The sequence below is a fragment of the Melopsittacus undulatus genome, chromosome 10 (assembly GCF_012275295.1).
Source record: "Melopsittacus undulatus isolate bMelUnd1 chromosome 10, bMelUnd1.mat.Z, whole genome shotgun sequence".
NCBI classification, from domain to species: Eukaryota; Metazoa; Chordata; class Aves; order Psittaciformes; family Psittaculidae; genus Melopsittacus; species Melopsittacus undulatus.
Genome location: NC_047536.1, coordinates 31,578,615 through 31,604,532, shown reverse-complemented (window position 1 = coordinate 31,604,532; position 25,918 = coordinate 31,578,615). Strand labels below are relative to the sequence as shown.

At 50.8% G+C, this 25,918-nt stretch overlaps 1 protein-coding gene across 4 annotated transcripts in view; it reads left to right on the top strand.

Annotated features, from left to right (window-relative positions):
- Positions 1–25,918, top strand: part of LOC101877998 (rho GTPase-activating protein 39-like) — a 44,370-nt gene that overhangs the window by 6,555 nt on the left and 11,897 nt on the right. For 2 of the 4 annotated variants that reach the window (XM_034066710.1, XM_031046960.2), the window contains exons 2-3: positions 15,557–15,955; positions 22,218–23,544. In XM_034066710.1, coding sequence (XP_033922601.1) covers positions 15,557–15,955; positions 22,218–23,544 — 1,726 coding nt within the window. Of the gene's footprint in view, positions 1–15,253; positions 15,289–15,556; positions 15,956–22,217; positions 23,545–25,918 lie in introns of those variants that run through there. The other 2 variants (XM_031046959.2, XM_034066709.1) reach the window with 2 other exon arrangements.

The following is a 25,918-nucleotide window of genomic DNA, read 5'->3' as shown; positions in this document are numbered from 1 at the left end:
ATGAATCAACATCAAGTGAAGCTAAGAGAGATGGCGAAAGGGCCGTAAGCTGAGGTGGAGAGCCTGGAGTGCTGCTGGCATGAGAAGCACTTAGTGCGTGCCTAAGGACAAATGCTAAGCACACTGTAATATGGAGGTACATATTCTTAGCAGTTTATACCATCGTAATGACATGGATAGTCTGTCTGGGATACAGCTGAGCTGCATTTAATCGGGACAGTAAAATGAGTGTGAAGCAAGTAGCTGGGGCTTGGAGGGCAGATTTGTGCTTGGGGTGCTGCTGCCCTGGGGCTTGTGCCTGCAGGTCCTGCAATAGAAGATAAATGGCAGAAGAGTTGCAGTTTTGGCTGAGAAACTCCTTGGAAAGCTTGCCACTGGAAGAAGCTTTTAATGAAATCAGGTTTTATATCAGTGAAAATGAAGGAGAAAAGCAAGTGTTGTGGTCCTTTCCCTACTGTGGTTTAGAAGCTGCAGAGGAAATGACTGGTGAGTAGGTGGTGGTCTGACAGCTCAGCCTAAGCTCACTAAAGCTGTAATTTGAAATTGGTCTAAACTACAGGTTTGAGGTTCTGGAGGCTGAAGGCTCTTCCAAAGCAGGAGTCTGTTCTGGGGTGGCAATAGATCCATGAGAAAGACCCTGATGATCTGGGGGTGAAGCTGTGCGCTGCCACTCGTTTCTTCTGGCCATAGGACACCAGCACTTGAGTGCCTATGCTTCATTTGGTCATGGAGGGTGAAGTCACTTGCTGTTGTTTCCATTTGGATAAAGAAAGCTGCTGCTGAGCTGCAAGAACTGGGCATGGTGGCAAAGTTTTTCAGTACAATGTGCTTGGTGCAAGGCATGTTTGCTGTGGGGCTGGAGGAGAGCTTCATCTTGGGCTCCTTTCTCTGCCTTGCTGCTCTGGAGCATGAAACACGGACTGCAGGTGGAAAGAGATGGATAGCATGGTGATGACCAAATGGCTCAGTGAAGCATTGCAGCTCAAAATGACTTCCAAAGGTTGATGTTCTTGTTCCTACCTGGCCTGGTGGCTGCGGCAGTGAACTGTGCTCAGAGCATGTGCATTTTGGGCTGTATGCTGCACTGGAGGCTTGCTGGGGAAGAGCACACTTTCCTATTTGAGTGTCTCCTGATAACCATGTACATTGTGTACTCCGGGCACTGAAATAAGAGCCCCTGCAGCTGACCATGCAGCTCCATTACTGCGGTCCTGGCAGCTCACTGGGTCACTGCCTGGAGCAGAGCTCGGCCCTAGAAGGAGCACATTATGGGCTATGGGTATAGGCAGGGGAGGACACATGTTTAACTCCTCTAACCTTGCTCTAACTTCTGCTATTTGCAGCAGTAGCCATTTCTTCAAGTGAATGTGTGGGGAGAAGGGGAGAATAGACAGATTCCTCATGGGGCTGCCTGCAGTGCTGCTTTCTTGCGCTCCACACCTGGGGTAAACCCGAGTTCCTATGAGATTTAGATGGATTAACAGTATTCCCCTGAAACTCCCATTTTGGGGCTGTTACCTGTGACAGGAGCTAGTGCTGCTTTGCCCATAGGGCTGTGAGCTGTAAACCTTCCTAATGATGCAGCACTTTCCCTGGGAAAGACAAATGACATCCGCAAGCATAAACAGCTTTAATGGTGAGATGCATCTCTGCAAGAGCTCGGGCCGCTCTGCTGGTCCTCGTGAAGTGCAGGCTTCCATTAGGACAGGCAGTATGTGGTCTGTGGGCAGAGCAATGTCAGTGCAGCTGGCTGTGAAAACTGGGTGCCATCCAGCCAGCCCCTTGCCGGGGTGCAGCCCTGTCGTGACGGAGCGTTCCGTGCTGCTCAGGATGCAGAAGAGTATCAGGCTTCATCTCTTTCAACTTCACACCTGCCAAGATCTGACAGGAGACGTCAAGAAGAGTAATGAACAGCTGGGAGATGAAACCCTCGTTTTTCTTGCGCTTCAGGCAAAAGTAGATTGGGGAATTTAGTATTTTTTGAATTAAAACCTGTTCCTGACTAAACCTGTTTTGCAGTTTGTAAGCGATTGGACCCTGCCTTTTGTCTCCAGCGGGACCTTGGCAGGAGCTGTGCAAGCCTTGACCACAGCTCTGTGTGTTCAGAAACTGAAAATAAGGGAGAAGATCCAGGCTGGAGCTGCTCCCTAGGAGGGAGATGCTGATACAGGGTGCTGCTCTCCTGGGGTTGTGGCTGCCCTTTGATGTGATCCCATATCCCCCCAGGAAGGAGAAGCTTTGACTGCTCTGCCTCTCATCTGTGGGTGCCTTAAGAGGTGCTTTAGTCACTTAACATGTTTCCAACTGGAAACACATCTTGGCTTGGGTGTTTGGAAAACAGGAATATGCAGTTGCTTGTGAAAACTCGATACATAGGTGCCCAGGAGCAGTGATGATAACTGAGCCTGTGGCTATGACAGACTCTTTATGAGTGGCAGTGTTAATAAAATGAATGACTTATGTCTGCCCTGCCATAGAGCTGGCATTTACTCCTGAGCCTGGCTGGCTGTTGTTGCAGTCATGTAAGAACCCTGCTATTTGTCTGCCTTGTACGGCTCTGTCCCTCTGCTGAAGAGTAGCTGATAGGACCAGGGGTGGTATGGAAGTTATTTGGTGATGACATTGTCAGCTCGGAAGGAATGGATACCTCCACCAAGAAAAGATCAAAGACTATAACATTGTGGGCTTTTTCTTCCTTTCTTTCCCCCCTCTTTTAAAGAAAGGCAGCAACCAAAAGGAAATGCACAGGGAAAGAAGCTGCTGCGGTGGGAAGGATGTTGGTCAAAAAGGGGAAACTGTATCCCTATAAGAAGACCAAAAGAAGTATTTATTTTGGCAGATAGTGTGTAAAATCAGAACAAGGCAGGCCACTGTCAGACTTTGAAAGAGTGAATTTGCCAAACATGTTTAATTTTCAGATGCATTGGAAACCTTTTGGAGCCAGGCAGCGGAAGGGATGGCGGTATGAGAGGCATGGAGGGTAAAGCCATCACAGAAAAATCTAAACCATTTTTTGGCCATCTTGACTCCTGTGGAGGAGCGTTGTAGCTTTGCAGGCTGCAAGCTCGCTGCAAAAGAGCTGTCTGAGAAGTTGTCTCACATTGAATGTCAGTAGAAATAGCTTTAGAGCAAACAGAGGAACTGATAAGAGACTGTGAAGAACAGATAGCGTTTACTCAAGAGTGCCATAGGATCTGAAATCTGAAATTGCTGGGATACCTCTGTGTGTATCCTGTTGCTGGAGTGCCCTTGGTATCGCAGAAACTGATGGTGGTAAATGTGATGGCATTTCCTAAAAGTGGGATGTCTGTGCCAGGCACACTGCTTGGGAAGGGCTATGGGGAGGATCCTGAGGACCACAGCTGTGCTGCATGCAGGTTGGTGAGCACATGGGTAGAAGGACCAAGAGACTTCATATATCTGGGTTTTTCCTTTGACAAGCTTCTCCACCTTTAAATTAGATTGCTATGGGAATGGAGGAAAGGTCTTGTTAAGGACTGAGAGCTGGTGAAAGCATAGGGTGAAAAGGTAAGGCTTTATAGTAATCTGTCAGCATGGGTAGGAGTGAGCGGTGAGGCCCCAGAGGCTGGTGTTGGGACCGGTTTTCATGCTGTTGGTGACCTCGGGCATGGAGGGGAGCAGTGAAATGCCCGGGTTTGCAGAGGATTCTCAGTTCTTTCAGGTAGTTTGACACCTCTCTGAGGGCGAGGAAAACCAGAAGTGGAAATCCTCACACAGGAGCAAGTGGACAAATAAGTGGCAGTTGAACTTCACTGAAGGGGAATGTGGGAGATACCCATAGGGAAAATTATCTATACTGGGCCTGTGTAATGCTGAACCTGGAGCTGGTGGTTACATCTCAGGAAAGAACTCATAGTCATCATTGGCAGTTCCCTGATATTGTAAGCTCAACCTGCAGTGTTAGCCAAAAAGGCCATTAAATTTTGGTTGCCATCAGCAAGGGAGATAACAACAAAGGAGAAGGCATCAGTTTGACCCTCTGGAAGAGCTGGCATGGGTTTTGTAAATGGAAGTTAAGCCGTGTGACTCCGTTGGTGCATGGGGAGTGTTTGCGAGCCCATGGCAGGGGTGATCCAATGGAGTGGTCTAGTGGACATCCCTGAAAGGTTTCAGGATGGGCTATCCAAGAAAAGTCCATTGTGGATGGATGGGTGAGTAAACAGTTAAAAGTGCGTCTACAAAGACATGGAATAGGCTGTCAAACCTCACAGCGGAGGGAAGTTCCTCCGGGAACCAGGCTGGATCTCTGTTCACAGTGTTTGTGCATGACCTAGAAACAGGGATGAAAGTGATGGCTGGGGAGGAGCATCCCGTTGTCTGTGTGAGCAGTGATGGGCTCTGGGCAAAGGGGGGAAGAAATGCTGTAGTTCCTGAGGAATAAATGAGGTTGGGGGTAATGCGTGTTCCTGCCAAAGTATTGGCTGGTGTTTGGCAGTGCTGTGGGAAGCGAAGAGGGGAAGAGAAAGAGAACAGCAAAAAGAGAAGCAAAGGACAATGAAAACATCATGATACCACTGTGGTCTGCTGCCATATTGACTAATAAATGTGTGTCAGTTCCTCCCATCTCATACGAGTCCTTGATGAAAGTAAAGTAAGTGCTTCTGTGGGTTTTTCCTCTTATATTTTCATATCACTGGCCAATACTGTGTACTGGAGGTAGGTGAGGGCTGTCTAGATGGACATCGGATATAAAGGGAAGTTGAATGTGGCCCTGCTCGTTGCCCTGCTCCATTGGCTTTGTTCTAAAAGGACAGAGCACTGCCCACTTGGACGCCCGTCTGAATTTACCCCTTGTTTTGCTGCCTTCCTTGCCACTGCTGAAAGTGAAAAGCTCAGTTTTGGACCGAGCACAGGCTAATAAATGCTTGGGGTTTTGGTGAGAGAAAACAAAAGGAACTTGTTTTGGGCACCAAATCAAAAAGTAAATTGTTCTCACACCACTGTGTGCTGTTACCATGTATAGCAATGACTGCCATGGCAACAGGGTTTGTCAAGATCCAGCCAAGATCTTCCAGGGCTGCAACATAACTTCTGATCCTTGCTCATTGTGGTGCTATTAATAACTGTGTTTCCCCCCTCTTGTAGCCAGGAAGTTTCTTCTTCCTCATGTACCAAGTGTGAGGGATAGGCTCATTTTAAATCAATGGTGGGGAGAAGTGACACTGGGGATTTCCTGGATGTTTTTTGTTCTGGAGATCCTGTCTGGTGCTGCCAGCTCTGCAGCCACCTCCTGAGCTGTCTCTTGTGCTATTTATAAGAAAGCCCAGTCTGCGTTTCTTTTATTCCTTCTTTTTGTTTTCCCTTGTTTCCCTTCACCAGGACAAACAGATGACATGTATTTACTCATCCAGCGATGCACAGAAGCCGAAGTGTTTATTTCAGGCTAACTTGGTTAAGGGGAGAACCTGCTGCCAATTAAACATGATCTTGGCCAGGCTCTGGTCTGCACGATTTCTTTACTCAACTCCTGGTCATTTAAGCAAGATAAACCCTGTGTATTCAGATTTGTGGCTCAACTCCTTGGCAGTAGTTGCATTTAGCGATGTTTAAAACCCCTTAGTGCCTATCCACCTTCACCCAGCTGCATTAGCGTGCCCCTGTGAATCTCCTTTGAGAGAGAGAAGTGTGTCTTTTGGCATGGGCTGAGGAGCTGTGGAGAACGTGGAACTTGGGCTTTTGCTTGGACTGCCAGGGCAATCCCTTCTTCCTCAGGGAGTCTGCTTTTCTTCTGAAGTATAGCTATTAATTGTAAAAGCCATCCTGCCCCCTTTCCTCACCAACTTGAGGGTTAAAAAGAAGACCCTCTATGAGCACTCTTGCTTTCCTTGTTTTCTGTTGCTCTCAAGTCTCGCAGCACCTTCTGTTGTCGCTGTCTTTGGCATCACCCTTCCCCAGATCTCCCCACCCCGCTGCATTGACAGCCTGCCGTCATCACTGAAAGGAAAAGATTTAGTGCAAACACAGACCTCCCTGGAGAAGCTGCAGAAATGAGCATATGCCCTGCAAAAGGTTGGTCCAAGGCAAGGAATAATTCACTTGTGTCTGCAGAAAGTGACTGCATCCTTCTTTTATTGCCGCTCTGTTCCTCGGGAGGATCTGTTGAATGTGGTACCAGTGGAGCTGTTGCTGAGGGCTGCAGCTCCCTGGGGATGCAGCACATGGGATGCGGGAGCTCAGCCCAGTGAGCCTGGCTGGGATGGTACCAGCTCACACAGCCCAGCTTTGCTCCTGCACATCTCCAAGAAACAACTGAGACTCTTTCTGAGAACGTTTGGTGACTGGCACAGTCATTTACCAATAACTGGCTTCTTGCTGACTCTCGGGAAGGTTAATCCCACCTTTGTTTCTATGACATGGTGAAAGCAAAGGCAGATTTTGGGCTTTAACCACTCGTGCTTTGTTCTGACATGCGAGACTGCAGAGATGTTCAGTTTAAAAAGGCTGTGACTGCGTTTTAAGGTAAGGTTGACCGACTGGGTCTTTGTCTCATTAAATCAAGCCAGATCTTGTTAATGACAAAGCACCAGCATTGCACATAACTCGTGTTTTTGTTTATTTGGAGTTTGAAGGTGTTACTATAGTCACTGCTGCTCTTACAGACACCAGTGTGTAGCACACGCAGCAGAGGCTGAAATACAGCTCATGGGATGTGACTCCTACCCACACCGTAACGTTCTGGAGACAATCAGGAAAAGAATGTCAGTTCGGGGCAACTCTTAAACACGCCTTTCCTTCCAGGGGAAGCTTTTTTCATGGTTTATTCCATCAGAATTAAAAACAATGGAAAAAATCAAACATGGGCTGTATGTCTCATCTGAAACTGCTGATTCACTCATCGATAGGTGAGTGTGGCAGGGATCAAGGTGTGCATGGAACAGGGAGCCATACCCCACTCGGTGGGACAGGCGTGCGGGAGGGAACTGATGCTGTGTGATCCAGTTCCTCGGCTTTGCAGCATCCTTCCTCTGTTGTGTCCGATGCGCTTCTCATTCAGCAATTCAAACTGTAGGCAAAACAAATGTAAGAAATTAATTTCTCATGGAAAAGAGGGGATTTTTTTACTTGTTGTCTTATGAAAGGTTTATGAACTCCGTGGCTGAGGTTTTCGGCTATTTATTTACTGCCTCTTTTCCCTTGCCAGAGGAAATTAGTGTGCTTCGGGCTGGGAGAAATGACGACTGTGAAGCAGCTCCTTTGCACGGAGTCATGTTGGGATGAGTTTCCTGATGGCAGCTTGGGGCGCAGGGGAGAGTTACAGACTCTTGTGTTTCCTATTGCCTTTGACTCCCTGCCAAATTCCTCTGCCATCCCGGCACTGCAGCGGTTAACTGGAGTCACGCTTAACAAGCTTGGACAGTTAATACTTTCAAGAGCTGCTCTGCATTTGTTCCTGCTTAGTTTTTTCAGCAGAGACAGCTGCAGCTGGAGAGATTTGCAGAAGAATGAAGCAGCCTAAAAAAGCGGTGATGGAACACTGTTATCTTTGTTTGATGCTTTTAGCCACCAGTGTCTTGTGGGCTCTGCTGAGCTGAGAAATAACCTGGTCCCTTGCAAACCGCGGCTGTGTTGCGCACCAGTTTTCAAGGGGCTCAGTGTTTGGGCTGATAAATGACTGGCAGCCCTTTAAATGAAGAGAGACAGAGGGCCATTATTTTGCTAATGCCACGCATTTAGGAATGTCCCTGCTTCAGATATGGAGCTTTGGAGGCTGCTGCTTGAAGCCTTATGCTCTGGGGTCTGGTGGGTTGTATGGAGCCAGCGGCTGGCATCCTGGCTGACACCAGGTGCTTGTGGCCTTGCCTTGCAGGTGCTCCACCCTGCAATTAGAGCCCTGGGCTGCTCCTGCCTCCTTTGGACAGGCTGAGCTTGTGGTGGGGTTTTCATGGCCTCCTCGAGTTATTTTAGACACGAGGTGGGTGTCTCAAGAGGCCCTTTCAGTCCCTGTCCGCTCTTGCTAAGGTGGCTGCTTGGTCTTGAGGTGGCAGTGGATGGGGTTTGCTTTTTGTGCTTTTACAGGTTTCTGTTCCTGTCTTCTCAGTCTTTGCTCAGGAACGTCTGTAAATGTTTTCTCCGTGTTGCTCAGTGTTCCCTTGCGTAGCACACAAATGTCTCTATGCCGGGTGTAAAGGAGCCTCCGGCACTTGGCTGTTTGCTTTGCTCTGTTGTGGCTGCTATGGGCTGTACGAAAGCTGTTCTTCTATTTTCCCTCCTGTATGGTGGAAACTCTACGTGCTGGAACACTGCAGGGTGTTTGTGGCTGAGCGATGCCTCGCGTGGTTTCACTAAGCCCAGGGTGATCTCTCCATGTACAGTGCAGATGAGCTGGTGCAGAGTTAACCAACACTGCGGGGTCGTGTTCCTCTCCCAGGGTGAGTGATGGGGGCTCCTGCCAGGCTGGTGGAGCAGTTGCTGGCTTTATGTGGTGGGGCAGCTTCTCCAGAACAGCTTCTGATTGTGGAGCCTCCTGTTTCAGGGCTGCTCCCCTTGGCACTGAGCAGCCAAGGCAGCAGCTGCAGGGTCCTGGGCTGCAAGGGCTCAGTGGCAGTGCTGGGAGGAATCCCTGAAATCAGCAATGGTGATACAGGAGGCTGTGAAGAGTGAACCTCCGTCCTGAAGCAGCTGAGCAGCAAGCCAGATAACTCAGGAACGGTGTCAGTAATTCCTGGAATGACAGAGAAGGCAGCGGGTGCTGCTGTGTCCTTCAGATGGCAGGGATGATATCTGTGTGACATTACTGGCTTTGGCACAGGGAGGGTGCTTGACGTGTGCTGCTTCTACAGGGCTCTGGGCTTTTGCCCTTCCTCCTTTCAGCAGGTGCATCTTCACCTCTACATGGTGCTCTTGGCTCTGCTGCTGCCTTGTCAGCATTGGGATATATTGCCCTGTTTAGGTCTGATTTACTTCTCTTTGGTGGCTGGCGAGAGGCACAGGGGCTTTGAAGGTCTGTGGCAGGGGGTTGGAACTAGATGATGTTAAGGTTTTTTCCAGCCCTAACTATTCTATGATTCTATGAAACCAGGAACAAGCCATCTTCAGCTTTCTGGTCACTGAGCAGGGTTTCCATCAGCAGGTACCCCTGTGGTGCTGGGGTTCATCAGGAAGGCAGGAGACTCATGCGTAGGTTTTGACCCCATCCCGTCCTCTTGCCACGTGTCCCCTGATAAAAATGGGAACAGCCCATGCCTAATTTTAGGGTTACATTAACTATGGGAGGCTCTTAGGTGCTTTGGGTCCCATCTTGGGCAGATTCTGTATGACTCAGTGCCAGCACACGCTCTCAGAGGTTGATAAAGCCCAGCTCTGTTCTGGCTGGAAGCATCTGCCTTAGCTTGGTGTGTTCCAAGAAGACATAAGGACAAAGCAGATGTGTGACCTGGATACCTCATGGCAGAGATTTGCATGCCTGAAAGGGTCCAGCTGGTGCAGACTCACGTGAGTGCCCACTGCTCCCCTTGATGGGGCCATGTAGAGGTGGGATGACTGCAGTGAGCTCATAGAGCTGTGCTTACCGTGTATCTGCCTGTACAAATCCTCCTGAACCAGGGCCATCGCCTCTGGGGACCATAGGAAGGCATCAGGCTGCTGCCCGAGAGCAGGGTGCCTCGGTGCGGCAGCACCAGGGGATCAGGGGAGGGCAGGATACCACCACGTCTGGAGTGTCAGTTGCTGCTGACCTCACAGTTTGTTCCATAGCACCTTCACCTAAGCATCCATGAAGTATTTCCTGTCTAGAATACTGCTAAAATTGAGGGTTTCCCCTGTAAGTCCCAAGTTGGGGACAGAGCCTGGTTATGAGTGTGCTGGGGAGGGATGCAGTCACCATCAGAGTGCAGCACCACTGGTATCGCTCCCAGTCCCCATGGCAATGGACCTGACCATGAGTCCTGGGATTGCTGCAGGCTGTGGCTGTGCAGGTGACAGGACAGCATCGAGCTGCCCAGGCCTCAGCTCCCCTCCAGCACAACTCCGTGCCCCTGGGCAGGGATCACCCGGCTGGCACTGAGCCTGTCCCGCAGCTGCCTCCCCTGCAGCAGCTGGGATTTGGAAGGGGCTGTGGATGCATGCAGCACGTTTTGGAAGGAGGGAAGGGGATGAAATCTGCCAGTACATCGGGTTTTTTTCCTTCTTCTGAAACCCGTTCTCAAAAGCTCAGCCCTTAAAAGGGAAAACAACTCAGCTGAAGCCTTCACTGAGCTTTAGGAGGTGCCGCTGCGTCTGGGGCAAAGCAGAGCTTTAGGGAGGCTGCTTAAGGATTGGGGGTTTGGGCCATACTCTGCTGTGTGAAACAAAAACTCCAGCGACAGAGGCAGGAGAGATCCAGGGATGCCATGGCAGCAGCTCCAGGGCTGGACCGCTTGTCCAGGCAGGGAAACTGGCTCTCTGCCCTGTTGTGACCTGGGGCTCGCGCTCTACAAAGGGTTTTGTTTCCCAGTCATGGAAAACCTCTGTCCCCTGGGCTGGGACAGACCCACGGGACAGTCTGAGCAGCCTGGGGAGCCTCACAAAGAGCAGAGGGAAGTGTCTGTCACACACTTCTGGTACTTGACCCCCTCCTGCTCTGTTAGTGCCTGTCCTGCAGGTGCTTTATGCTCTGTTGTGAAGCCATGGAAGTGAGGATGTTCCCTGCCCCTTGCTTTTCCCTCTGTCACACAACTCCCATCTCTGGAGGAGGGATGGAGGATGGGGTGGGGGTGAGCAGCACTTGAAGTCCTTCTGTCTTCCCCTCTCTGTGGGATGCTCTCTGTGTGACTCTGGAGCTTGCCTGGGAGTGATTTCAGGATCTTGAAGGAATCTGTTGTTAATTTTGGTGCTGCTCTGACCTCTTCCTGTGGGATGAGCTGCCCCATTGCCATCAGTTCTGCTCTGGAGCTGGGCTGAATTGAGAGTGGCAAGATGGGAGGGCTGGGGCATAGTCTGCGAATGGCTGGGGAAGAACCAAGAGCTGGCAGAGTTTAGCAACTGAGAACCCACCAAGTTTCTCATCTGATGTCTCCTCCTTTGAAAATAGCACTTAGCAGAAGGCTTGGGGCTTTGATTGGTGTTCGGTTTTGTAATTAAAACCACTGAAGTAATGAGATGCTTTCCATGATAGGACCTGTTCCAGGCCCTCTCCTACCTCTGACCCACCCAAGTCATGATGCTGTGCCCTGTTCTCTCTGGGATGTGTGGTTGATCTGGTATCTGCTTTCAGTGCCCATTCAGCTCTTGCTGGAGTTGAGCATCTGTGCTCAGGCTCTAAGCAATTGCAGACGTTTGTTCTATATTTTCACCGTCTGGTCTGTCTCCTGTGAAGCAGAGGTTGGTTTGTTTGCATAATGCTTATTTTGGGAAGCAGGAGAGTTTTAGGAACAGGCTGACATTGTGTTTATTTTAGTTCCCCTATAATTTTTGATAGAAGGATGCGTGTGTATTCAAGAGAAGTTTATATATATATATATATATATATATACATGGGGAAGGGAGAGGGTTGTTTTGGGTACTTCCCTTTCCCCCAGTATCTAAATTACAGCTTTTCTGGACTTGAGACACTTCTGCCTGGGAGAAGGCAATGAATAAACCCCACTGAGTCAGCTGCTGGAGCATCGCTACAAGGAGCTGGTGCTAGAGACCTTCTTGGAGGCCCTCTGCAGCTCCAGGTTACAGATGAGTTTTACAGCCTTGTCCTGGCTTTGATGTGCAGATCTGAGTGACTTGGAGCACCCAGGGCTTGCACTTGATTGCTCACTGTGTGCACAGAGTGAGGTTTGTCTAAGGGGAGTCTGTATGACAGCCCACCCAGAGCACTGGGGTGGCTTTAGCTAAAGAGAAGCTATTCTGTAATGCCCATCATCACAGATTACCACTGATGATGGGATCCTTCTGGTCCTGGAGCCCTACCACCTTTTGGAGCTGCACAGAGGCTTCAGCAGCCCTGGCTTGGAGCCACAAAGAACTGTGTGCAAGGACACAGCAAGGTGGCTGCTCTGCATGGGACCTAGTGTCAGGACCTTGTCCATGCAGTGTATATAGAGGGAAGCATCAGCAGTCATAAAGGTCATGCTGGCCTGTGGCCCCTCAAGTTCTTCAGTCTCCTGCTGTCCAGGAGGGTCCCTATCCTCTGAGTGCAGCCACGCTCCTGTGATACTAAACACAAGATCATACACTGGCTGCATTCAGGCTCCCATTTCCTGGAGGAAGAGCTGAATTTCCCATCTGCTTTTCTTTGTGCCAGGCCACCTTTGAGCATGGGCAGAGTGCCTTTGAGGGCATTAGCCTTCAGAAATCCCACTTAGTATGGAGTCATGTTTGGCTAAGAAGGACTTGGTACTGCCCAGGCTCTCTGCATGGCTCATCCTGAAGAAGGGAAGTGGGCAAAGGAGGTGGGATCTTGGCTCAGAGCACAGAAGTCTAAGAATTGCAGAACAGGGAAGTGAAATGGGGGATGAGCAAGCTGGAAGATCTCTCCTTGTAGCCATGCAGAGGAATTTGCTTGCAGCCTGGTGTGAAGCTGTCCAAGGCAGGGATTTCCCATGGTTTCCCTTGGGGCTCTCTTGCCCTTGGCAAGTGAGTGCCTCCTTAGGCTGGTGCTGAGCAGTGTGCATAGGTAATGAGTGGAGAGAATGCCTCATGGAGAGGGCTGGGAGGTCATATCCTGCTGGCCTGGAGCAGACAGCTCCAGCTGGGAAAACATCTCTCTACTATTCTTATCTTTGGATAGCCTAGCAAAGAGCTTGTAGTGTCCAAGGGCTGAGCTTGGCGTTGCCCATGGCCTGCGTGTCCCCAGCTTGGGCTGCAGTGGGGTTTGCTCTGTGTTTGTACACTGGGCCTGCAGGGGGGTCCCGTGTCTGGGGATGTTGGGTCCGAAGGGATGAGATGGGCTGAAACCATCCCACCGCAGTGATCCTGCTGGTGGGACCGTGACTGGGCACCACTGTGCGAGCGGGAGCAGATGCATGCTCCGCAGTTGTTCAGTGCTTGGAGCTGAGAGGATGGGGAAAAGCATTATTCAAAGTATTCCCAAGAAACGTCTTCTTTATCCCCATAGGGGGGAGTTGGAATTAATTCTTCCTTAATGTCCAAGTTATGGCCTTATCTCTCTCTGCAATCCTGCGTTTATCACGTCTTTCCAGAGTTCCTGATGTTATGTTCAAGGCTTGTGTGGCAGCTCAGGGCTGGCCCTGCTCCAGGAATGTGCTCTTTCTTTTCCTTTTCTTTCTTTACATATGAATGTGATTGTAGCAAACTCTTTGGTATTGCAGTGTGTTCTGTGCAGATTTTTCTCTGGTTAAAACTCCATCTCAGTCATCCTCAGCCCCTCACTTTCAAGGGGAGCAAAGAGGTCACCAGCTCAAGTCATCCACTTACATCTCTTTGCACGCAAAGACGAATGTAAGCCCGTTAAAACGGAAGGCTATAGTTAGCAACACGTGCTCGGCTGTGGCCAAGTGCCATGAGAAGAATGTGTTATTTTCAATAGCTTGCACTTAACAGAAAATAGCTGAGCCCTCCTGAGGAGCAGCAGCACTGGTGGAGCAGTGGTGTTTCAGAGCTGTGCTAATCCCATTGCTGGCAAAACAGTTCAAAACCCAGTGTGCTCTTGAGCATTCAAAAGGTTGGTGACTCAACTGTGTCTGGATTGCTCAGATGGGTCTTAAAGGGATTTTTGTTTCCTTTTTTCCTTGCCAAGCAAACACTTCTTATCTACCTCCTCTCTTCCTCGTCCTACCTGCACTTCTTTGCTGCTGTCTCCATGGCCATGTTCATCTCACTCCCAGCACTGCTGGGCCCTTGTTTCCCCCTTTTATGCCCTGTTTATGGATGACACCTCTTTGCAGTTGGCAGTGCCCTTGGTAACAGCAGTGATTTGCTGATGTGTTCCTGTGCCCGTGGTTTCACATTGCAACTGCAATGGAAATAATCAGGCTGGCTCTGTGATTCCCACCCCCAGCTGTGACATTTGGTGCTGGTACAGCTGTTCTGTTACACCTTAAACAGGGGAACTGATGTTGTTTTGATGGAAAAATACCAAAACAATGGACCAGATGTGTTCTGGACATGGGGTTTTCCAAGCGGGATCCACTTAGGATGCTGCTCTGGCAGTGGTGGGATACAGCAGGAGTGGATGCCGTGGGTGCCCTGCTCTCAACTGCTTGGTCATGGTGGTGATAGCCTGGGCCTGGTGGGTCGAGCTGGCTGAAAACAGACCTGTGCCACAAAAACAGTGGCTTTCACCTGGATCAGCTTCCCCAGCCTGAATATCCTGAACATCAGCCCTCTGTGAGCCTGCGTGGAGGTCAGCGTCGTGTGGTAGACGTGGTGGTGGGGATAATTGCACCTTTTCAGGCAGTTCAGGTTTATTTTGGGTTGAACTGACATTGTACCTATCAATTTTGCATCTTCAAAGACTCAAGGAGCAGCCTACTCTTAGGGGTGCATGCCAGACTGCTCAGGATCAAGTTCAGCCGTGGTTTTCCTAGTGGGGAGGTGTGATGTGCAATTAAACCCCTTCCCAGGCTTGCTTGGCTGGAGAGGACACCCTGACCTTGCCCACAAAGCTGGGGCAGAGCCGAGGCTGTGCTGCCCTGCCAGCAAACACCTCCTCTCCCACCACTGTGCCAGCAGGGCTGAGTGCCCAGAGCCCAGGCTGCTGTCTTGGACACTGCAGTGCTGCCATCATCACCCCGGACGCCTCTGAGGAACCACAGGCTGGCAGTGGAGGGTGTGAGGGATGCAATGGGAGCTCCCTTCTGCTGCTGCTCCTATGGGAATGGCTCCAGCCCTCTCCAGGGAGCAGTTGGAGGTTGTGCCAGGGTAAGGCACCAGGCAGTAGTGGGTTTCAAGGGTAGCCCTGAGCCCATCCTATTCATGTGGACCCGCTGGGGGCTCTGTCCCATCAGCTAAGGGAGGATGGGAAGAGCTTTTACTGGCAGTGGTGTCATCCATCAGTCAGTCCCTGCATTTATGTTTTGGTCCAGCAAGTGCCATCTTTGAGCAGGCACCAGGTGACCTGAAGGTTCCCTCCAGCCCCACAGCACATGAGCCCTGCAGGCAGGCACCCACATGTGTGCATCAGTCGGGTAGGCAGAGGTTTGGGGTGACATTAACAACAGGGTGCAGCTCCCCAGAGGAGCAGATCCTGCTTTGCAGATCCTCCCTGCTCTCGAGGGTGAGTTCCCCTGCGCATCATGCCAGGCGCCGGCGCTCCTGCGATCTCGCCAGCCCTTGATGTGAGTTATCAGAGCATCAGCAGACGATGCTCTCCCGCCCCATGCCACTTGTCCCGGGCTGGTGAGTGGTGTGAGCTGACGCTGGGGCAGGCTGGGCCGGGGGGGTGACTTCTCTGTGCCAGGGAGCTGCTGATCTGGCTCCTCAGTTCGGCCCCTTCTCAAACCCTTCCCCTTGTCCTGAGCTCCTCAGACTGCTGAATGGCCCTGAGCAGTGCTTTGATCTGCAGCACAGCTGCCTGGCCCAGAGGCAGCGGCTCTGTAAAGCTCCCAGAGGAGCAGTGTGCCTCGAGCCTTAGGCACAGACTAACGTGGCTCTCGTGTCCCTGCAGCTCGGACTGGGTGGAGATCATCGAGCCCCGCTCGCAGGAGCGGATGTACGTGAACCTGACCACCGGGGAGTGCGGCTGGGAGCCCCCTCCCAACCTCAAGGTGCGCCAGTCAGACCAGAAGCAGTGGTGGGAGCTCTTTGACCAGAACAACAACCGCTTCTACTACTACAATGCCATCACACGGCAGACGGTGTGGCACCGGCCCCAGGGCTGCGACATCGTGCCCTTGGCGCAGCTGCAGGCCATGAAGCGCAGCTCCCAGCCCGAGTGCCGGGGCCGGCAGCACCGCAGCAGCACCGGCAGCGATGGCAGAAGCACCCCTGTCCAAATGGCTCTGCTGCAGGAGATGGAGAAGAGCAAGGGGGACTGTGCCGCAGAGAAGAGGAAAGACCCTGGCAGGTAGGGAGAACCTTCTCTGTCTGCTGGGTGGCTTCAGGCATCAGGCTGTCTCTGCTGCCTGGTGGCTGGGCTGGGAAGCTGTGCTGCCCCAAGAGGGTGCAGAGCTGGGGCAAAGTACTGCCAGTGATCACCACCATGTGCCCTCCTCTTCCAGGGGTACAGCCATCCTCACTCACACAGCTTGAATGTGCCCACCTGAGGCAGGCCTTGTGTGTGTGAGGCACCATGAAAACACACACCAGTCATTGCTCCAGAGCCCTCTGTGCTAAACAGGAGTGACAGGGTTTGCTGGGGTGGCTGAGCTGCCATGCAAGGGGTTAGGCTGCTGCAGGGTGTGGGTGAGCCCGGCTGCTCCAGCTCTTTGCCTCCCCACTCATTCTGCTGCTTGTATGTGCCTGCAGCTTCAGCCAGGGCAGGAGATGGGGCTGCAGGGGCAGAGCTCCTGGGCACACTTCTTTGGTCCTATCAAGCCTGAAATGAAATATTATAACAGGGTGATGTTTTGTTTGGCAAAGAGATTTTCACTCGAACCACTCTGACAAATTGTTTTGTGTTGAAACTTTGCCAGCTTCACAAAAGCATCTTCTCCCCAGTCTGTGGGTATGGCCCCTCCATATGGAGCAGCACACAGGGCTGCCCTGCCTTCCTCCTGTCTGGGCATCATCCTGCCTTGGAGAATGTGGTACCAACAGCAGCAAGCAGAGTTGTGTCACACTGAGAAGTGACTCATGCAAAGGCTAGAGTGGAGCCTGGCACTCCTGTCATCCATGGTACTGCTCCTTGTCCCCTCTTCTGGGCAATGCAGTGAGCCAGGCTGCTCTGGCAGCTTGGTTTCTGAATCAAAGCTGCCTCTCTGTGTGAGGAGAGAAATAAAAAGCCAAGATGATGAAAACCATTATAATGGTAATTCTGGAAAATATATGCACCCTAAACTGAGATGTATTACCTGTCTGCTGGCCCCTGTGAGATGCTCCTGCATTCACTTCAGATCTGTATGACTGGGAGGCACTGGTGATGCACATCAAGTGCACCAGAAAGAGCCAGAGCTATACTGGTGTCTTTCAGTGTCCCTGCCCCAAAAGCAGCTCCTCTGAGCTTCAGACCCATCCAGAGAATGGTCCCTGCCAGGAGGAATGCAAACAGTGAGAAATGCCTTAAGTTGAACCCCAGTAAGCTCCAGTTCCCTCCAGTCCTAACAGACACCAACAAACTGTGTTTCCAGAGGAGTGAGTGCAAGAGCCTTGCACAGGGCATAAAGTACCCTGAGGTTCATGGGGTCCAGCATACTCCTGACTAAGGCTCTTGGGTAAAGATATGGGTGGCAGATCACATGGGAGCTCATAGACTGCTTGGATATGTGAGGCTCTTCCACATCCTCACACTGCTAAGCTGACATTATTTGCCTGTGGAAGCTGCTTTCTTGGAAGCAGGAGACTGAGCACTGTTTCCTTGTACATCCATCATGTGTTGTCACTGCTGTTTGTGAGCAGGGGTCGCATGTCCACTTCTGGCATGGAGAGCAATTTCCCTACCCAAGTCTGACACCTAGGAGAGATTTCTTGCCTTTTGCTAGCTCATAAAATGGTGAGCAAAGAGCTAAGCCCAAAGCAAGTGTTCCCAGGTGGGGTTTAATGCCCTTGCTGGGATGTCTAATCTTGGAACAGTAAAAGCACATCCAGCCTGTCAGCTCTGTCTGCGTTGTTCCCTAAAGACAAACATAAGTGTATCCTCTTCCTTCCCTTGTCAGGGATGCAGCTGTATAAACACCAGGCAAATACGTTGAATGCTGTTGGTAGCACTTGACATCTCTATAGGTACCTGAGCCCAAGACGGTTTCGCTTTTGTATCTAAGGGCAGCACAAAAGGTTTGTTTTTCTTCCCTCCATGTTTGTCATCCCGTGATAGATGGAGAGGCCAGAAGAGACAGTGTGGTCCCCAAGAGGGGCCTCCTGCAAGCACATGCCACAGAGAGCTGGGGGAGGGATTTAGTCCTTCTTTCAGTAATACTTTGTGGTTGAGTTGGGTTTTTTTTACTTTTAGAAGACTTCTCCCCCCCTCCCTCATGCCTTCTATCAGCACTGCTCAGTCTGCTGCACCCGCTGGCCTATCTCCCTGCTCCCAAACTGTGTGCTGCTCTCAATGGCCTCAAGCAGAGCAGAGGCACTCCCTGGACTCTGAGCACTGAAGCACTGCTCCTTGCTGCCCATTACCTCTGTCTGTGTGCTGATCCCATCCTCTCCCTCGCTGCCCCACTGTTCACTGCTGCTTTTCTGCCTTCCCTGGACATTGGCCTTTGGCTTCCCCATATGGCACAGGGAGGTCAACCCCATCCAGGGAAGTGAGAGATGCTGCTGTGATCCTGGAGCCTCTTGGTCCTGTGTGGGGTTTTGGCTGTGCTTCCCAGGGCTACCCAGCCCAGTGCTGGCTCTGCTCCTCCCTTGCCAGAGCAAGGACAGTGGTCAGCACTTGCCTTACAGCTCCAAATCCATCCCAGATGCTTGCGATCCAAGTGTGAAGGAAGATGGACTCTCTCTACGGAAGGTGGGGGCCAAATGATCCTTTCACATGCTGGAAAGCTCTGCAAAGGGTGGATGTGTTCCCTTGGGGATCAGGAGACCGGTCTGGGGCTGAAAGCACTTTTGGAAGTGTCCTGTGAGCTGCTGGGGTTTGCTGGAGCTCCTCAGGCCTCATGGGTGAGAAGGGGCTGGGTACTGTGCTTTCCATGGAGGATCAAGGCCTGAAGAAGACAGTCTTGATGGGAACGGAGCTCAGTGCTGGGCTGCAGCAGTTGGGCATGCCACCGGCTGTGAGTGGGCTCTGCTGTACCCAGCCCTCCTGTCCATGCAGTCCAACCCTGTTCCTCCTCTTCCCATGAGTGTCCCAGGACTTGTTTTAGAGTGGTGTTGCCAGGGTTCCCCTTGCTATAACAACACATCTCAAAGTCCTCCAGATAGAAATCCAACGTTCCTAGGAAGTGAAGCCCATGAAGTTGGCAATGAGGATACCTCTTGCTTCTTCCAGGTCTGGTTTGCCTTGTAACAGGCTCATGTCTCTTGAGACCCAGTGTAAATAATCCTAACATTAAGTTCTTAATAGGCAAGAAACACAGTCAGGATTCCCACTGCAGTCTGTTTCCTGGTTGTGCCCCTGACCCTGGGGCAGGGTGCACAAACACACAAGGGGCTTTGCAAGTGTCCACAGAGCTCTCCTTGGCACTGTGCAGACCTGGGTTTGAGTGGGTCGCCTCCATGGGCTCTCCATCCCCGCCTCCAGCATGGGCACTGGAGGAAGCAGCAGTGCTGCTGGGATAAACGCCCCTGTTCATTCACATCTGTCAAAGCACCAGGAAAACCACTGCTGGAAAGGGCAGAGCTGAGGTGCAGGTCCTTTTCTCCAGCTCTTCTGGGAGGGAAGGGTGAACAATAGGGCTCTGAAGCCTGGGAAGAGCTGCCGGATACACTGGGCCTGCTGGAGCTGGGTGCGGGCTGGGAAAGCCAGCGCCGGGTTGCCGTGTTTATATTGGAGCTACTTGAAAGCATTCCTCGAAGGAACATCTCAGGGGACTCTGTGGAGTCTCTGCTGCTGATGGCTGAAGAACATGACCAAGAAGAGGCTGTGTTGGGACATTTCTCCACCATCGACTTTACTTTTCATTCAGGTTTTCACTGCTCAGAAGGATGAGGCTGAGCCCTTTTTCATGCTGCAAACTCTGAAAGTCCCTGCTCTCCTCTGCTTGGTCTTCTGGGGAGCCTGGGGATGGTGTTGAGAGAAGATGTATCCAGATGTGGCTGTGGGAAGGGTCCTGTCAAAAAGGCTTTGTCTTCTCTGCAGTGGTGCCTCTTTCCTCTCATCTCCAGCAGCCAAGGAGGCTGGAGATGGCATGTTGTGTCCAAGATGAGACTGATAGGCACACATTTAGAGGGTTCATTTCTCCATCCTATTCACTTACTGATCAGGGGGAGTGGGGTGGCTGTGGTCAGCTGGAGCTCCCCTTTCTCCTCCTGCCCTGTGAGACCCTCCTGGATATTTTGGCAGAGCCATGCAAGGATTATGACTATGGCATGAGGAACATGCCTGCGTAAAGCCATGAATGGAAAACACACAGGTGTAATACCCTCTCCTTGAAGTAAGAGTACCCATGGGCACACAGTGGGCATTGGGGTGCCCTGGGGAGGAACCAACAATAGCTGGATCATGTTGGTCCAGATTCAGTGCTGCTCTGGCTGTATCACTGAGTTAAGATCACTCCCATACAATCACCCTTGGTCTGCCCAAATAGGGAGCCCTTGAGTGGCTCTGTCCTGCTCGTCATTGATGTGGCTCTTTGCCAGTCTCACTTCCCTGCCACAAAACGAGCTGCTGGCTCAGCCAAGCAGAGGGGTAGGTGGAGGGGTGTCAGAGATGCTCATTTAAAAGCCTACCCGATGTTGCTGCTCTGGTTCTTCCTGTTAGTCCAGGAGCTCTCCAAGGAACAACCAAGTCTTCAGTGGCACTTGCACTTGGGGCTTGGCTGCACGCAGGGAGGGATGTACCAGTGTGAGGAAGACCCCTAGGGAGGGTTAATAGAGGAATAAAAGCTTTTGTGCCTTAGCAGGAGATGTTGGGGAAGGTCCCTAGGGCAAGGGGGACCCCAGGATGGGGAGCACAGGATGGTGACCCTTCCTCAGACCCTCTCTGGTCACCTGGGTAGTTGCACGAGGCAGACTTAAGTATCTGTTCTGGGGAAGGAGCCAGGCCCTGCAGAGGCAGTGGTGGAGCAATGTGAGGCCAAAGGGTGGTGGTGGCCTTTGGACCATGGCTGGGAGCCAGCACCAGCCTCACCCGTGCCTCTCCCAGTGCCACTGTGCCAAGGTGGGATTCACTGTGACACACTGCCACTGGAGAGCATGGTTTCCCAAAGATGTGGTAAGTGGTGGATGGGGGAGGAACACATCACCCCCTTGGGATTGGAGTGGTTGGGAGTGGACATGGAATATTGGATGTAGAGCAGAGGATGTGGGGCAGGTTATGGGTGCAGGGGGGAACAGGTAAAATAGGGCATTGGCAGTGATGTTCGACTGCCGCTCTGGAGCGGATATGTCCCTTTGGGTTGGGGTGTGGGGAGAGCACCCTGCCAGTGGGAGAGGCACAGAGGACAGGCAGAGCACCCTAAGGAAGCTGAGCTGAAGGGAGGGACTGGGATCCTGCAGGTGAAAGGTCTCTGGAGAGCAGGAGCAGAGTGCAAGAGGGTTGGGATGTCCGGATGTCTTAGGGCTTAGCAGGGAAGGCACACGGAAGGGGTAGGATCACCGAGAGGCAGCTCTGGGCATCCAGTGGAGGTAGGTCTGCCTGCCAGCACATAGGCCATGTGGGACAGGGCAGTGGTGTGGGATAGGGAACAAGTGTTAAGGTTTAAATAGAGCAAAATGGCTGTGAAGGTGTTAGAGGAGCATCTCTGGGCATACACAGCATATTCTCAGGTTGTACTCAGGGATGGCTGGTAGCGAATGCACGGACAGATGGCACAAAATGGGGCAAGGCTCAAGGGGACCTTCTTTTGAAGACCTGGAAGTTCAGGCTGGTATAACAGCCTTTCCGTTCCCTTTTCCTCAGAGCTCACAAACACAGGCTGGGTATACCCTGACAGCAGATTTCACAGCCATGAGAGCTGAGCAGGGACAGGTTTGGCCAAAGGAACCGGATCTGAGGGCACCTGGGCTGGGCTGGGAGGATGCTCTACGCAGAAGCTTGCTGGGTTGTGTGGGAGTGTAGCACATACCCTGTACATCTCCATAGACATCATGGGGTTTTCTGCCAAATAAAGGGAAACTTAGAACAGTAGCGTGGTGTAGGATTGTCACCATAGGTTGACAGTCTGAAGGCTGACACTTGGGATTATTTTCCAGCTCACCGCTTGAGTTGTTTAGAACAGCTTTGCTGGTCTTCAGCTGGTTGTTCTGGGTGCTGTGCTAGCTAATGAGCCTTGGAAGGCGTAGGTTGTTTCCTATCTCAGTGCTGCTGATAGCAGACAGGTTATAGTACAATGAACTTGTTTCATCTCGTTGTTCTGTTCATGACTCAGAAGTTTATCATGTGTGTAACAAGGATGTTTCTGTTTCGGGAAGGGGGATCTCCAGGAAAAAACAATGAGGAGTCAATATAACTGCTTGGGGAATCTCCAGGCACTTGAGACTTAACAATGTGGGATTTGGGTAGATTAGAGAATACCTCAGTTAATATCATTTTTAAGTAATTCCCTGTATTTGTATCCTTCTTTCTTTAGGGAGACTCCTACCCACTGGCAGCCTCTGCCTGGCACAAAAGCAGCCATGTTGGTCAAAGTGAACAGTCTGAGGCAGATACAGAGCTCTTCAAACAGTTCCCTTCAGCTGCAGGGTGCTGCAGAGGCCAGCAGTCAAAAATCTCTGCCGAAACCAGCCATATATGCTCAGCCTCAATCCACATCCCCGAGCCCTGGACCCACAAAGCAAATGCCTACAGGAGAAACGAAGCAGTCTATGCAGATCAAAAAGACAGAGAATGGTGGGTTTTGCCTTGTGCTGATGAATGGTCCAGCTTCTCAAACGCCTCCAAGGAGCCAGACAGGAACCCCTCAGCCTGTGTCCCCCAAGTATGCCTCCCCTGCACCCATATATGATGAGCCATCTTTAGAGTCTCCAATTTATGATGAGCCACCAGTAGATATGGACACTGAAAGCGTCAGTATGAGTGGGATGTCTCCACCAAGGTCACCAAGCAATAGCTTAAAAAAGCAGCTGCAGCCAACCAAATTATTACAGCATCCAAGTGTGCAACAGCAGCAAGCTGCAAAGAAGCATGCAAGGAATACCTCTGCCACTGAATACAGCCCAGCTGGCAGAGAATATATAAAACACATGGTCAATGTTGACCAGTCCTCCAAACTCTCCCATTCTTCTGCTGCAACAACTGATGCCTCTACTAAATTGCCAGGTCAGCTTACTTCAAAAGACAGCTTCAAGCAGTCTTGGAGGATCTTGGAAGCCAACGTCCTCAAGAACATGGAAGCCCACCACAGTCGGCAGAGCAGCCTGCAAACTCAAGAGTACCCAACCGGGATAAGCCATCAGGACTCTGGGTATTCAACTGGCCCTTCCCCAAGCTTGAGGAAAAGGAAAGGAAGGAGGCAAGGGACATGTCAGGGAAGACCTGGCTCTGTGGGCAGCAGCAGCGAGCTCACAGCTTTGAATGATAAGCTGATTGCTGAGATGCGTGCTGTGGTGGGCAGGTCAGCAGCTTGCAGGGGCAGCAAGGCCAGTCTCGATGCTGAAAGCCTGGAGAGTGGCATCCCAGCAGAGAGCAGCAAAGTCAGGTTCCAGTCTGACCACTTGAAGAAGTGCATCAGCCGGAGCTCAAGAGATGACATCTCGGCCAGTAACAGGTCTCTGTACAGACAGGGCCTGGAGAGCAGGGGCAGCTTTCCCAGCGATGTGTCTCCACAGGACACAGTGAGGCAGAAGAGGACTTTTGAGAAAATAGATTCCTTAGAAAAGAATGTGACCAGCCAGGCGAGTCTGGCTTCATCAGATGCTACACGTCACTCCTCCCAGGTACCTCCCCATCCACACCGGGTTCGTGTCATGCTTTGTTGCGCTGTTGTGATGCAGAGCTGAGAACCTGGCTCTCTCCTAATAATTCCTTGTATTCTCTTCTCCCTTATGATTGTTCCCAAGCATGGAGTGGAATCAGAAAACCAGTGGCAGTGAGTTCAGCATCTTGTTGTTGGGAATAGCCATTTTAAGGCCCCTTAGCCTGCCTGCACAAGTGGATTTGTTTGTAACACAGCACTTCTGCAAAACTTAGTTTGCCATCTTTTCTCCTCTTTGGATTTGAAGGAACCTCCTGCTTTCTTAACTCAGATTTAGGTTCTGTGTGGGGGATTTTATATCCTGTGAAGGTTTTGCCCTTTTTTCTTTTTGCTCCCTCTTCCAATTATTTCACTCCTGCTGAACTATATTCACCCTGCAGCCTGAGTCACTGCATCTCTTTGATAATGAACCTCCAGCATGAAAAGTGGCTTTTTATTTTATCCCTTTGTTCTCTTTTTTCTCCTGTTTGCCACTACATGACCTTTCATGAAGAAACTTGGCAAAGCTCCTTGAGCATTTCAGATTGCTCCAGTAGACCTGTGAGGTGTAGCTTTAAAAGCCAGGCTGCCACCTCCCTGCTGCACCAGATTTATGTGTGTGCATTCTCCTCTTTATTGTGGTTCCTGATCGATAGCACCTTCCTTTCACCTGAAACCCTTTTGAAAGCTGATGCCCTGTTCCCACATTTCCCATTTTTGAGGCACAGGGTCACTCTGAGTTTACACCACTCACGTGTGACAGTTCATAGTTCAGCAGTTTCATTTCACAGCCCCTTTAGACTTGGTGGAAGACTGCTGTCCAGTGTTCAGGGTATGTTACACTTCACTGCATTGACATGGAGTGGATGTCTTGATTATGCACAAGAGATGGGGGATTGGGGATAGGCTGGGAACAGCCTTGAAAATGAAGGATAATTCATGTGTGGTAGGTTGGAGAAGGAGAGAACACAGTGGAAGATGTAAGGAGATGGATCTTGTGGTAAAGGCAACATGTCAATAACTCTCTATTTACAGCAATACTCTTGAGACATAGGAGTCCAAGGAGGAGAGGAGGTTGCAGGGAATCGCTGTTTCACCTGAAAATGGCAGTGTGTGGCTTGAGTCACCAGCAATGGCCTTTGCTGGGCTTGTGTGATGGAGAGGGGAACTGGGAGACAAGGAAATTTGTTACTGAGGAGAGTAGGCATAAGTTCTAGGACAGGCTGAGCAGAGGTGGATGTGTACTGTCAGCACAAAGGTAATAGCTGGGTAGTTGTGTGAATGAGATCTGAGAGATAAACTCAAGAGAGAGAAGAGGAGAGAACCAAGAGGCTTTTGAACCTCTAGAGAGTATGAGGAGGTGGATCCTCAGAAGTGTCTAACATGCTGAATGGGCAATTAGGGTAGCAGGAGGGAAACCGTTCCTGGGCCTGGAGGGTGTATTGAAGGAGACTGAGTATGGAAATGGCAGTGAATTGCAGGTAGGGATCTTCAGTCAGTTGTGTTAGGTGAATTCAGAGGGGTAAGGAGGTAGAGGGGTAACTCGAGGGATGGAAAACCAAAACAAAGTGGAAAAGCAGAAGAAATGATTGTGCCTCAGGCTGGCAATAGGAGGTGGAGTGTGATGTGTGCTAATCCCATCATCCACATGTAGGTACATGTTGGGGTAAGATAGGGAAGCGTTGCACTGCAAAAGCCTCTGTCCTGAGTTCAGCAATTCCTCCTGACTGAGAAAACAGTGACTTGCTCTAAACATTTAAGAACTGATGTGTATTTTGGGGGTGACTATAGGCCAGGACCTGAATAGAGTGTGGCACACGAGTTAAAGGGGATCTGCAAGGAAGGAAAATGCATATTTTATCTCACTTTTTCCACTGCAAAACCAAACTTTACAGGGTTTATGTTTCTTTGTCTTCCTTTACAACCCCAAAACCTCAAGATTATCTTGTTTGGCTTTTTCTTACTTGCTGGAGATCATCTCGGAGTTCACAGAGCAAAGTGTGGGCTGTTAAGCCCTTAGTTGCTCTATGTGGTAATTTCAAGTCTAACCAAAAAGTCTGTTTCCTAAAACAACTTGTTGAGTGTTTGAATTCAATGTGTCCCAGGCTGCCACTTCCATCTGAAACAGAGAATTCTTCATGGGCAAAATCAGTGTCTTATTCTCACAAGTAATGAGTAGACATCATTTTTGGGGATCAGTACTAGTAAAGCTCTAATTCTGTAGTTATCCATAGCCAGCACTGGGGGAGAAGGCTGGACAAGGGTTGCATGGAAGAGCTGCATACAGAGTCTGGGAGGAAGGAAGGTTGTTATCTCTGCTGCTTGTCTCTGTCAGCTTGTGATGAGTGGACTTACCCCTGGAGCAGATGAGTTTGACC